The sequence below is a fragment of the Prionailurus viverrinus genome, chromosome B1 (genome assembly GCF_022837055.1).
Source record: "Prionailurus viverrinus isolate Anna chromosome B1, UM_Priviv_1.0, whole genome shotgun sequence".
In the NCBI taxonomy this organism is placed as follows: Eukaryota; Metazoa; Chordata; class Mammalia; order Carnivora; family Felidae; genus Prionailurus; species Prionailurus viverrinus.
Window position 1 is genome coordinate 194,540,067 of NC_062564.1, and position 11,626 is coordinate 194,551,692.

The following is an 11,626-nucleotide window of genomic DNA, read 5'->3' on the forward strand; positions in this document are numbered from 1 at the left end:
CTGATAAGTATGTACTAAATGTTTTCTAAGCTTCATATTTGAGCTCTGGGCTAGAGATGTCACTTCCCAGGATGATGGTGGCACGTACATGAATGAACCACAACAAGGTGACAAATCAACTATAATAATGGTGAAGTCTGTGAAAAATTTTAAGAGAACCCAGATAAAAGAATATTGAAATCTGTCAAGGACACAGGGAGTCAAGTACTGGGAGAATTTGCCAGGTAGATAAGGGTGGGATGGAATCTTAGGCAAAGAGCAGTTGGGCAGAGGTAATGTGTCCTGAAACAGCCTGATATGTGGGGAGAAGAGTGGACAGTAAGATACAGCTGAAGCCCAAGGACATGTGTGTATAGTGTAGTGGGTATTGACCTTGAAGCTGACTGGGATCGAGAAGGGAAAGGCCACATATATCAGACTCAAAAATTTGGACCCCATTCTATAAGCGGATAAAAAACTATCAGAAGCTTGAGGCTAGGAAGTGACACTATGTCACCACCATAGCAATCATCAGATAGTGAGCCAGAGACTAAGCTGGCAGTCTCAAGAGTAGGAGACAAATCACACTCATCTTGCATTCCCCACCATGACTAATATTGCATTTTGCATAGGGTGGTTACTGAGTAATGACTGAATAAATACTGTTCTTTTTCCTCCAGCTCTTGAGTGTCTCTTAGCCAGTTTCAGGCTCTTAAGACATTCTCTCTGACTCTGCTAGGTTAGATGTCCTCACCCAGATCACCCCAGCTTTCCCTCCAATATAGCAATTACATCTATATTGTCATGATTGATATCCTTGTCTTCCCCCCATTGTCTGCCATCATTTTAATGAAAAAGACATGTCACTCTGAACTGCATTCCAGCCAATGACAGAGAGAGCCTGACACCTTAGACGCTTCGTGAGTGCTCTTTGTGTGAATAGAAGAATAAAGGAATGACAGAATGAATGAATGATTGCATGGCAGAATGAATGATGTTTGGTTAGAGGTCAGCCCTGTACTTCCTAGAGCCAACCAGTGTCAGCATGTGAGAGTGTTTGGTTCTCTGGGCATGGGTGCCATTGGCCCCAGGTGCCTTAAAGTCCTTTTCAGAGCTGTTTTCCGATGACTTTCATCTAAATATCTTCACCTCTTCATGTGACAGAAGCAGCAATTCCTTTGCCCAAGTTCATGGTGACTCACAGCAGTAACACAGAAAAAGGGAAGCTTGTCTTCAACCTTTGCCAGCTTTCCAGCGTGGCAACTGGCACGCTTTGTAACAAACATCAGTTAGAGAATGGAAATTTAAAAAGGAGAATTTTCTGCCCCGAGATACTGAGGTGGGAGGTGTGTATACATGTGTATACCCACATGTGATATAGGTGTGTGTGCATGTATGTGCATGTTTCATAGGTGCACAGCCATCTGTGTACTTTGGCAATTTTATCCAAAAGGATCAGACTTTTTTAAAAGATGTTTGTGATGTTTTAGGGTTCTATTCTGTTTTTTTCAAGGTATGAAGAACACAAAAATGATCAATGAACTTGCCTTCTATGGAAAATTTGTTATAAGACACTAAAAAAAATTTTAAGAAACATTTGAAACAGCTCTATTACTTAAGGTAAAAGCCCTTAACTATTATTATTAGGTCTATCTATTAAAAATTGCTGTTCCTCTGCCAATTTTACCTACCACGAACAGCAATTTCTTTTGGCTTAATTTAATACAAAACGATGAGTTACTTTTTAGATGGATTCAGAAAAAGAACCAAGTTTTGAACATGGGTCTCAAAATTCTGTGACAGGATTTTGGTCATTTCCATTAAAAAGTACTGACTAAAAACTAATAATTTAAAACTGCCACACACACACACGCTCACAAATGGTCCACAAAACATTCTCTTTTCCTTTTGAAGGTTTTACAACACATTGTCATCAGTAACCAGTCTCTTACTATCAAACTTAAATGGCCAATTGACACAAACATTTCTGAGACCATTCTTCCACCACTGATTAAGACGAGGGTGTCAGGTATGGGGGATAATATTAATTTAGCCTTCTGAGCTTTCTGGGCAGACTTGGTGACCTTGCCAGCTCCAGGTGCCTTCTTTTCCACTGTTTTGATGACACCCACAGCAACCACCTGTCTCATGTCACAAACAGCAAAACAGCCCGCAGGAGGATAGTCAGAGAAGCTCTCAACACACATAGGCTTGCCAAGAACCATATCGATGATGGCAACATCACCAGATTTCAAGAACTTGGGACCATCTTCTAGCTTTTTTCCAGAACAACGATGAATCTTTTCCTTAAGTTCAGCAAACTTGCAGGTAATGTGAGCTTTGTGACCATCCAGCAGAGGTACCTATCCAGCACTGACTTGGTCTGGACGATTCCAGATAATCACCTGTGCCACGAAGCCAGCTGCTTCCATTGGTGGGTCATTTTTGCTGTCACCAGTCACATTGCCACAACGAACATCTTTGACAGATATATTCTTGACATTGAAGCTCACGCTGTCCCCAGGAAGAGCCTCACTCAAAGCTTCATGGTGCATTTCAACAGACTTTACTTCAGTTGTAACATTGACTGGAGCAAAGGTGACCACCATGCCTAGTTTAAGAACACCGGTCTCCACTCGGCCCACAGGAACAGTACCAACACCACCAATTTTGCAGATGTCCTGGAGGGGCAGATGCAAGGGCTCGTCAGCTGGATGAGTTGGTCCAGAGCTTCAAGCAGAGTGGTTCCATTGGCATTGCCCTTTGTACGGTGACTTTCCATCCCTTGAACCAAGGCATGTTAGCACTCGCTCCAGCATGTGGTCACCTTTCCAACCAGAAATTGGCACAAACGCTACTGTGTCAAGGTTGTAGCCAATTTTCTTAACGTAGGTGCTGACTTCCAGGGGCTCAGTGGAATCCTTTTATTAACACCAACAATATGTTGTTTCACACCCAGTGTGTAAGCCAGAAGGACATGCTCACAGGTCTGCCCATTCTTAGAGAGGCCTGCTTCAAATTCCCCAACACCAGCAGTGACAATCAAGACAGCACAGTCAGCCTGAGATGTGCCTGTAATCATGTTTTTGATAGTCTCTGTGTCCCCGCACACCTATGATGGTCACATAATACTTGCTGGTCTTGAATTTCTACAGGGAGATATCAATGGTGTTACCATGATCACATTCAGCTTTCAGTCTATCCAAGACACAGGCATACTTGAAGGAGACCTTGCCCATCTCAGCAGCCTCCTCAAATTTTTTGAAGTTCTTTTGTGGATCCCACCACATTTGTAGATCAGATGACCAGTAGTGGTAGACTTCTCAAAACTACATGTCCAAGGGCGATGATGTTGAAATGAGTCTTTTCCTTTCCCATTTTGGTTTAGGTTTAGTGGTGGCTTTCATGACACCTGTGTTCTGGTGGCAAACCCACTGCAAGAAAGCTAGGATTAATAAACTTTAATAGATTTTCAATTTGCATTCATACCAAATGCTATCCCCTATCAACTCTGCAGGTTCGTATTTTTCTAAAGTAAACCTTTAGCACTATGCACCACCTGATTTGCTAAATAGGAATTCAGAAATCCCATGACTAATGAGAAGTTTAAGCTTGGAATGCCAATACTGTTCAGCAGGTCTAAGATGAATGTTTTTTGCCACCTAATTAGCTTTCAGCTGATGTTGTTTAGCCAACTTCCTCCTTTTCTGCCATTGATTAAGTTTTCAAAGCACATGATGTGACAGATTAATATCACTTTGATGCAGCAACTCGGCATTTTGTCTAAACATGAGGTCACTTTTGACAAAGGGACTGATTTTCTACCAAGTATGGCCTGGAATCACTGCGGAGTTAAGATTCAGCTCAGAACAAAATCGCACCCAGTAATAGAATGATGACTGCACTTACAGGTGCCAGCCTCCTATGTCAAAGAACCATATTGTAGTACCAAACAAATAAGAGTAAAAATTAAAATCAGATTTTTAACTTAAAATCACCTGCCAGTGACCAGAATGCATGAGGCATGCATTCAACTACCAGCCTTAATCTGTGGGTATCACCAATTATGTTCAGACTTTATGGACCCCCCCCCCGTGGAAACCTGACATCCATCATTTAAATCTTTGATGAAGAGAAGAATGACATAACCCCAATCATGAGAAAAACCCCAGGCAAGCTCCAAAAGAGACACAATCTCAAAACACCTGTCCAGTCCTCCTGAAAACTCTCAAGGTCATCAGAAAAGAAGGAAAAGCTAAGAGTCATCACAGGCAAGAGGAACTTGAAGAGTCATGATGTTAACTGTCATGTGGAATCTTGGCTGGGATCATCCATTAGGGGATGAAAACTTATGTTCACATCCAAATCCCCACATGAATGTTTATAACAGCTTTATTCATAACTGCAAAAACATGTCAGAAGAAACCGATATGTCCTTTAGTAGGAGAATGGATAAACTGTGGTCCATCCAGACAATAGAAATATTATTTAGTGCTAAAAAGAAATGAACTATCAAGCCATGAAAAGACATGGCAGGAATTTGAAATCATATTACTGAGTGAAAGAAGCCAATCTGAAAAGAATAAATTTGGTGTGATTCCAACTGTATGATATTTGTGAAAGGCAAAACTATGAAGACAGTAAAAAAGATTGAAGATTACCAGGGGATGGGGACAGAAGGGATAAATAGGCAGCACACAGGATTTTTAGGGCAGTGAAAGTACTCTGTATGATGCCATAATTGTGGAAACATGTCATTATACATTTGTCGAAAGACATAGATTGTACACCAAGAGTGAGCTATTTTGGAAACTGTAGACTTTGAGTAGTTAGAATGTGCCAAGAAAGGCTCATCAACTGTAATAATTGTACCTCTTCAGTGGACGATGTTGTCAAGTGTCATTAGCTGTGTCAGAGAGTGACAGAGTATATGTGGTAATTCTCTGGGAATTTTTCTGGAGGGCTGGACAAAGGATGAAGTTCAACTAGTAATAATATATCTATATTGGCTCAATGGTGTTATAAATGTAGCACTATAATGTAAAAGATGAATGATAGAAAAACTTGGGTGAGAAGTGGAGCAAGAGAACCAACTTTACAATTATTTATAAGGCTTGGGGTGCCTGGGTGGCTCAGGCAGTTAAGTGTCCAACTCTCGATTTCAGCTCAGGTCATGATCTTGCGGTTCATGGGTTCAAGCCCTGCATCGAGCTCCGAGCTGACAGCACTAGACCTGCCTGGGATTCTCTCTCTCCCCTTCTCTCTGCCCCTCGCTTGCTCAGGCATGTGTTCTCTCTCTCTCTCATAAGTAAATAAACTTAAAAACATACCAATTATTTTGTAAGGCTAATAATATTCTTATATTTGAAAATACGTGAATTTAGAATGAGAAGAGAAAAAAATGATAGTTTACAATTTACCAAAGTTTGAGAGCATTAATTTCTTTTTAATAAGAACATTGGAAGCAGCCTCCATTTAATTCTTCTCCAGTGGTGTGCCAGGCATGTGCTCTGCCCACCTGAGCCTCAGCTCCATGTCTATACCATGAAGATCCACATGTACTTCCTCCTAGGGTTCATGTAGGAAAAAGTCAATGAGCCTCACATATTTCTCCAGGAGTCAGTAATCCCCTTGGTCCTGGGAGCATGGGGAGCTGGAGGGAATCCGTTGTGGATAGCCTTGTTGGGGCCCCAAGCCTCTGCAGTCTCCCCAGTGCACTGTAGTACAAGTAACATTTTCTGAGTATATCAACATGTGAAATAATAGCTCAGCCTCAGCACAGTGCTGGCACACTGTATACACTAACTGGCAATGATGGTCTATTTCTCTCCACGAACATCCATGAAAGGGTGGAGGGCATAACTAAGGATGAAGGGACCAATGACACCAACAGGGAGGAGATGACATTTGAGCCGAATCTTGAAGATAAGCAGGTATGTGCCTGGTAAAGTAGGACTGCGGGCATTCCATGTAAGGGGAACAGCAGAATCAACAACTGGAAGGAAGAAGCAAATGCACCAAGTATTCAGGAAATGTTGGTGGGGTGGGGGGGGTGTTGAGTGTGTCCAGAATGGAGAGAGAGAGAGAGAGAGAGAGAGAGAGAGAGAGAGAGAGATAGTGTGTGTGTGTGTGTGTGCGCGCGCGCGCGTGTGTGTGTAAATGAGTTTGGAATGACAGGCTGAGCCAAAAGGGGAAGAGCTACACAGCTTAGGGTAATACTTTCCATCTGGTTGGGAAAGAACAATCAAGGCAGAAGTTGGAATGAGATCACAGGGAGGCTGAAGGTCCATGCAAAGCCAGTGGGGGGAAGTTCCATGCTCCCTAGCAAAGGCCAGAAACAATTCTCAGAAAAATATTCTGGGGTCCATGTTTCCTTATAATATACTTCATGTTCTGACCTACAGTCTCCTTCCAGAAAGAATATGGCTGCCACCCGAGGATCAAGGCAAATTTCTTGTTTTGCAAGAGACCACTGTGGTCTATAGCTCCCTGGGAAACAAAGCAGTTTCATTTTTCCTATTTCCAAGTAATCCCCCTAAATACCACATTGTGAGCGTGTGTATATGGAGGTCATGGTTTAATAAGGTGTATGGGGATGGATCTTGGGGTGATCTCATTTTATAAGAAGCTTGGAGTTTGGGGGAAAGAGCCACCTCTGATGGAATTCATGAAGAAACTCTTTGAACCTCTGAGTGAACCAGTCGATATCCCCATCTCTGTGACCTTGGAATTCCCAAACAGGTGGATTTTGAATGGAAACCAACTATAGTTGTGACCTTTGGTATCTTTATTGTGGGCCAGGACAGTGTTTTTAGAAAATTTCTATTAGATGCCAACCCAATTTCATATGTACACGTCTGGATGTTAATGTACCTCTTAGAAGTACATGAAGGCTCCTCTTTTATTTTTACAAAACTATATGTGAAAAGAATTCATGAGATCTGAAAATACTGACTCTCATGCCAACATGTTCTCAGTCAACTGTTGCTGTGTGTTAACACTTAGATATCAGGAACCATCCAGTTTGTCACACTCCCTACTGTTTCTATTATCCCTGTCCCAAAGGCAAGGGTCAATTGGCATTCACTATCACTCTGGTGTTATTGTTTCCTTATACCTGACTTATAAAAATAAATAAATATTTTTTTGTGCCCAAATAGCATGAAAAGTGGGGTGACAACATGTAGCAATGTCCACACCTTCTTTATGAAATGAGTCTCCTTCAATATACATATTATAAAAACCAAGCATGTCTGTTTTTAACGAATACAACTTGAAACCCCAATATGAGCCAAACTTACTCTGCTTCACTTTCTGCGAATAGCTCAACCCCATAAAATATTTAGCATGTAGCCCCAAATAAACTACTGTTATTGTCAGCAATCTGTAGATGAATAAATGGAGATTCGGAGAGGTTATTGTTTGGGGTAAGGTCACAGAGCTAAAAGAATGCCATCTCCAGATTCCACATAGGTCATTCTGGTACGAGACCCTGCCAATAGAAGGCCAACCAGAGAGAAGTCCTTTTGTGGGACCTGAAAGTGAATATTTTCAGCAGAAACCCCCCAGACCAGGAACACACTCTCTATCAGCCTCTCAGAGCCCATGGATTCCTCTGCCCACACAGTAACTTCAGGTGCCTCAGTGAAAATGGGCTCAAACTGAGATGGCTTTCCCAGCCTCAGTCAATCATTCACCAAGTATTTCTTGAGAGAGACAGGTAGGAAAGTTCAGACAATGCATGCTGGTAGTCCCAGGGTTCAACTCTGGGTTCCTCATCCTCCCAGCTCTGTGACTTTGGACAAGCCCTGAATTATCAATATACTCCAATTTTCCAGCTGTAAAATGGTAAGAATCCTAGTTACCATATCTTGGGGGTGGGTATGATGGGAATTCAGGGAGAGCTTTAGGTAAAATGGGCAGCACAGGGCTTGGAAGCTATGACAGTTTTTGTTATTGTTTATCACTCTCCCACAGATACTGCTACTGGGGTCCCATCAAGGAGGGTCTCTGCAAGGCTGAGCTGTCTTCCTATCCTGGCCCTGGGGGAAAGGGAAGCACTTAGAAGAAGTAAGTGTAATGCTCTGCATGTACCCCACTCACATAGGATTACATCAACCACTTTCCTTGCAGGAACTGGCTCCCTCCCAAGGGGCGTGGCTGGGAGGCGTGCGATAAAGATTGACAGGTGTGTGTGTGTTATAAAATCCCCTTCTTCCAGGGCTCCCTAAAAGAAGGGCCTTCCGTGGCTGGCACTGCAGATGAGACAGCTGAGGGCCAGCAAGCTCACTCTCACATCTGGGATTGCATTGGATCTGCATACTGAGAGCAAGGTAAGAGCCTGGCTTTTTTAAGAGTTTCATTCTCCACCTTTTTTTCTCATACCCCTGAGGACATCAGGAGCCTGGGCTATGGATCCCATCAGGGACACATGGAGGCAGAGTCCCAATGCTCTAATAAACAAGGGGGTATTCACGTGGTATACCTGGGCGCCTGTCCGCCCTTCATTCAGGAGCCCACACACCTGTGACTGTCTCCCTCTCTCAGTCTTAAGGAGAGGCCACATGCCCAGGGTGGAAATAAGATCTCAACCATTTTCTGGGCCTGCTCCTTATACAAGAAAAATCTGTGTTTTCTTTTAAAACGGAGCAGGGACAATATGAATCATCTTATGAACGACACCAAATGAAACCCTGAGTAATCCATAACTTTTCTTATGTGTTGTCAATATTTTCCAAAGGACAGAGTAAAGTTGAAAGGCAAGAGGTGAGCAAAGTTGGTTGTATACAAAAGACCAAAGAGATCAGGTCTTTCTTCTTTCCCAGCCTTTTCACTTGCCCAATAAGGGATATTGAGCAATTTATTTGCCAGGATGAGCTTGAACTGTTACATCTGTTACCTGGGGGTGATTTATTTTTACTTACCATGGACAGCTGTTGAGTGGATTAAACAAGGTGAGAATCAAATAGTGGTTGAGGGCATAGCACATAGTAGGTGTCAAATAGAAGCACTATTTCTCTTCTCCCCTCAACATTTTTTTTAATGCTAACCTGATAAAATCCATGCAGTTTAGTGTAGCATTCAAGGTCATCCTAGTTATTCAGTTATTTATTTTTAAAAGCATTGGTCAAGAGCTTTCTACATGGTCAGCACTGTGCCACAACAAGGCTCAAGAAATCAATTAGGTATCACCCTTCCCTTCAACTTCCTAGTCTAAGTGCTGTGGTAGAAATTCACCCCATCCATCTGGTTTACTTTGTACAGTCAAATTGGATTACCTCTGCTCCTTCATGCCTTTCCTTAGGCTCTTACTGCACCCCCAAATGCCCCCTCTCACAAACCCATCTATCTCAGAGTGGCCAAACGCCACACATCTTGAACTTTCGGCCAATCATCACCTTTCATGTCACTTTCCATGTTCTTTCTCGTTGTGTGATCACCTGAGTCCATGTAGAACTGGGTTAGAAATCCAGCACATGGAGCGAGAGGCGACTTTGGCAATTATTTCACCTAACACCTCGATATCCAGGGGAACTGAGACCAGAGAGGAGAGTGACTTGGCCAAGATCAAGTTGGGGGCCAAATTGGGCCAGACTACTTGTCAATGCTATTTAAATTCCTCAAAAAGTTGCTTCTAATCTCTAAGATGCGACCTCCTCATTCACACTGATAAATCCAACATCTAGTCTAGTGCATGGTATATAGTAGATGTTCCATAAATGCTTGTTTAATGAGTGAATGAAGGAGCGAGTGAGTGAGCAAATGCAGGAGTAAAGGACTAGTGAGCAAGGGATGAGAGTTCATTTGGCTCAGGACGTGGTGAATGAAGGAAGGAAGAGTAGGTTTTTGACATTCAGGACTCTGGTCAAGCAGAAATGTGAATAGATGGGCTGCTGGTCTAGTAGTTCCAGGAGCCAGAGGATTCTTGACCTCACTCTTAAGCAAGGAGACACATGTCGGGATGAAGGGAGAGTCATCTGCAGCCCTGCATTGCTGAACTATTGCCAAGCACTGATTCACCTGTTCTTGTCAAACAGGTTCCCACCACACTGAAGCCATGAGGATTCATAGCCTCACCCTGTTCTTCTTCCTTCTTCTGGCTGCTCAGGTGTCACTGGTGAAGAGCAAAAAGGAAGCAAAGAATAGGCATGTCAGCAAAGGCACCACAGAGAAATTGCATACTCTGGGAGAGCCCCAGATTGAGCCACCCAAGCGCCTGACCAAAGGCAAATTTGTCACCCAAGACCATGCCAAATGCAGATGGGAGGTAACTGAGCAAGGAAAGGGCATAGTGCTGAAGGTCGAGTGCACCCGACAGGACAACAAGTTTTCCTGTGTCTTTACGGGCAATCCAACTTCCTGCCTAGAGTCAAACAAGAAGAATGTCTATTGGAAACAAATTGGCCGGAACCTGCGCTCTCAGAAGGTCCTCTGTGGGGACGCCAAAACCATCCTGAAAACCAGGGTGTGCAGAAAGAAGTTTCCAGAATCCAATCTCAAGCTAGTGAATTCCACTCTGATTTGGAACAAGAAACCCAGCCAGGAGTTAATGGAACCCTCATCCAGGGAGCAGAGCAAAGCCAGTGAAGCCTCCCTCATGGAGCCTAACAAAGCCAAAGGGTTATCCCTTAAGGAGCAGATAAAGGTCAAAGAACACATCCCCTCTGGCCCAGCAGAGATCCAGACCACAGCCACCAAGGATCCCAAGTGTGCAGAGGACCCAGACTTGATAAAGCAGAAGATGGCCCTGGACTACTGTGGGGAATCCTGGAGCTCCATCTGCAAATTCTTCATCACCATGATCCAGGACAATACATGCTAATGAGATCAAAAGAGAACAGAGTCCTTTAGGAGGTGCTATGTAAACCTCTCTAGCATGTGGTAAAGCTCTCCGAGTAAGATGAACATTTGTGCTGTGAGAGTGCAGTGGAATATTTAAACAGATTTTATAATTTTTGTTTGTGTTTTGGAATTTGCTTTATATTCATTTCCTTAAATTTTATTTTCAGGGGTTGTTTCCCTCAGCATATGTTTCCATGGCCCACAAAGCTATGTGTAGACGAGTACCATTTTCTGAGTTGAATGAGCCAGAGTGATGATTTCAGTGCAATGCACTTTCTGGTGAATTAGCAAAGTTAATAAAGCTCTGGATGTTTTTCAGAAATATGTTCAGACAATTTTTTTGTTTCTTTATGTCAACTTTCAATGAACTCATAAACAGTCCCCATATATCCATGGAAAAAAATATCTAAGTAATGATGTTTTGTTTCCCACCCATCCTAAGTCATCCCCAAAGATGACCCATTCCAGAATCCTTATCTTTGTCTTTTCATCCATTGGTCCATGGGGTTTGTGGCTAACTGCACTGTAATAATTAGGATCCCTGATTTCAAGTGGGACAAATAAGGCATGGTATAATTAAAAACACAAATCAGGGTCTCACAGATGGTAAGAAGGGAGGCAAGATTTGAACCCAGAACTTCTGTACAGCCAAGTACACAGCTAGAGGAATGCCCTCCAGTTAGGTCAGGGCTGGACATTAACTTCTTGCTATATTTGGGACCCCAGATTTTGAGAAGCTCATTTCTGGCCTGGGGAAAAGGGACTTGGTTAAGTACAGTGTCTTGTGATGAAAATTCCAAAGGAA

The 11,626-nt window shown here is 42.9% G+C and overlaps 1 protein-coding gene and 1 pseudogene across 2 annotated transcripts; one reads left to right on the forward strand and one right to left on the reverse strand.

Annotated features, from left to right (window-relative positions):
* Positions 1 to 1,853: 1,853 nt before the first annotated feature.
* LOC125164914 (elongation factor 1-alpha 1-like) lies at positions 1,854 to 3,357 on the reverse strand (annotated as a pseudogene).
* Positions 3,358 to 10,036: 6,679 nt separating this feature from the next.
* On the forward strand, positions 10,037 to 10,801 carry FGFBP1 (fibroblast growth factor binding protein 1). Of its 2 annotated transcripts, XM_047854799.1 has the most exons (2): positions 10,037 to 10,558; positions 10,625 to 10,801. In XM_047854799.1, the coding sequence occupies exons 1-2, from the start codon at positions 10,037 to 10,039 to the stop codon at positions 10,799 to 10,801; spliced, it is 699 nt and encodes a 232-aa protein (XP_047710755.1). The 2 variants fall into 2 exon arrangements, with proteins under 2 accessions (XP_047710755.1, XP_047710754.1); XM_047854798.1 differs by having other exon boundaries at positions 10,037 to 10,801.
* Positions 10,802 to 11,626: the final 825 nt, after the last annotated feature.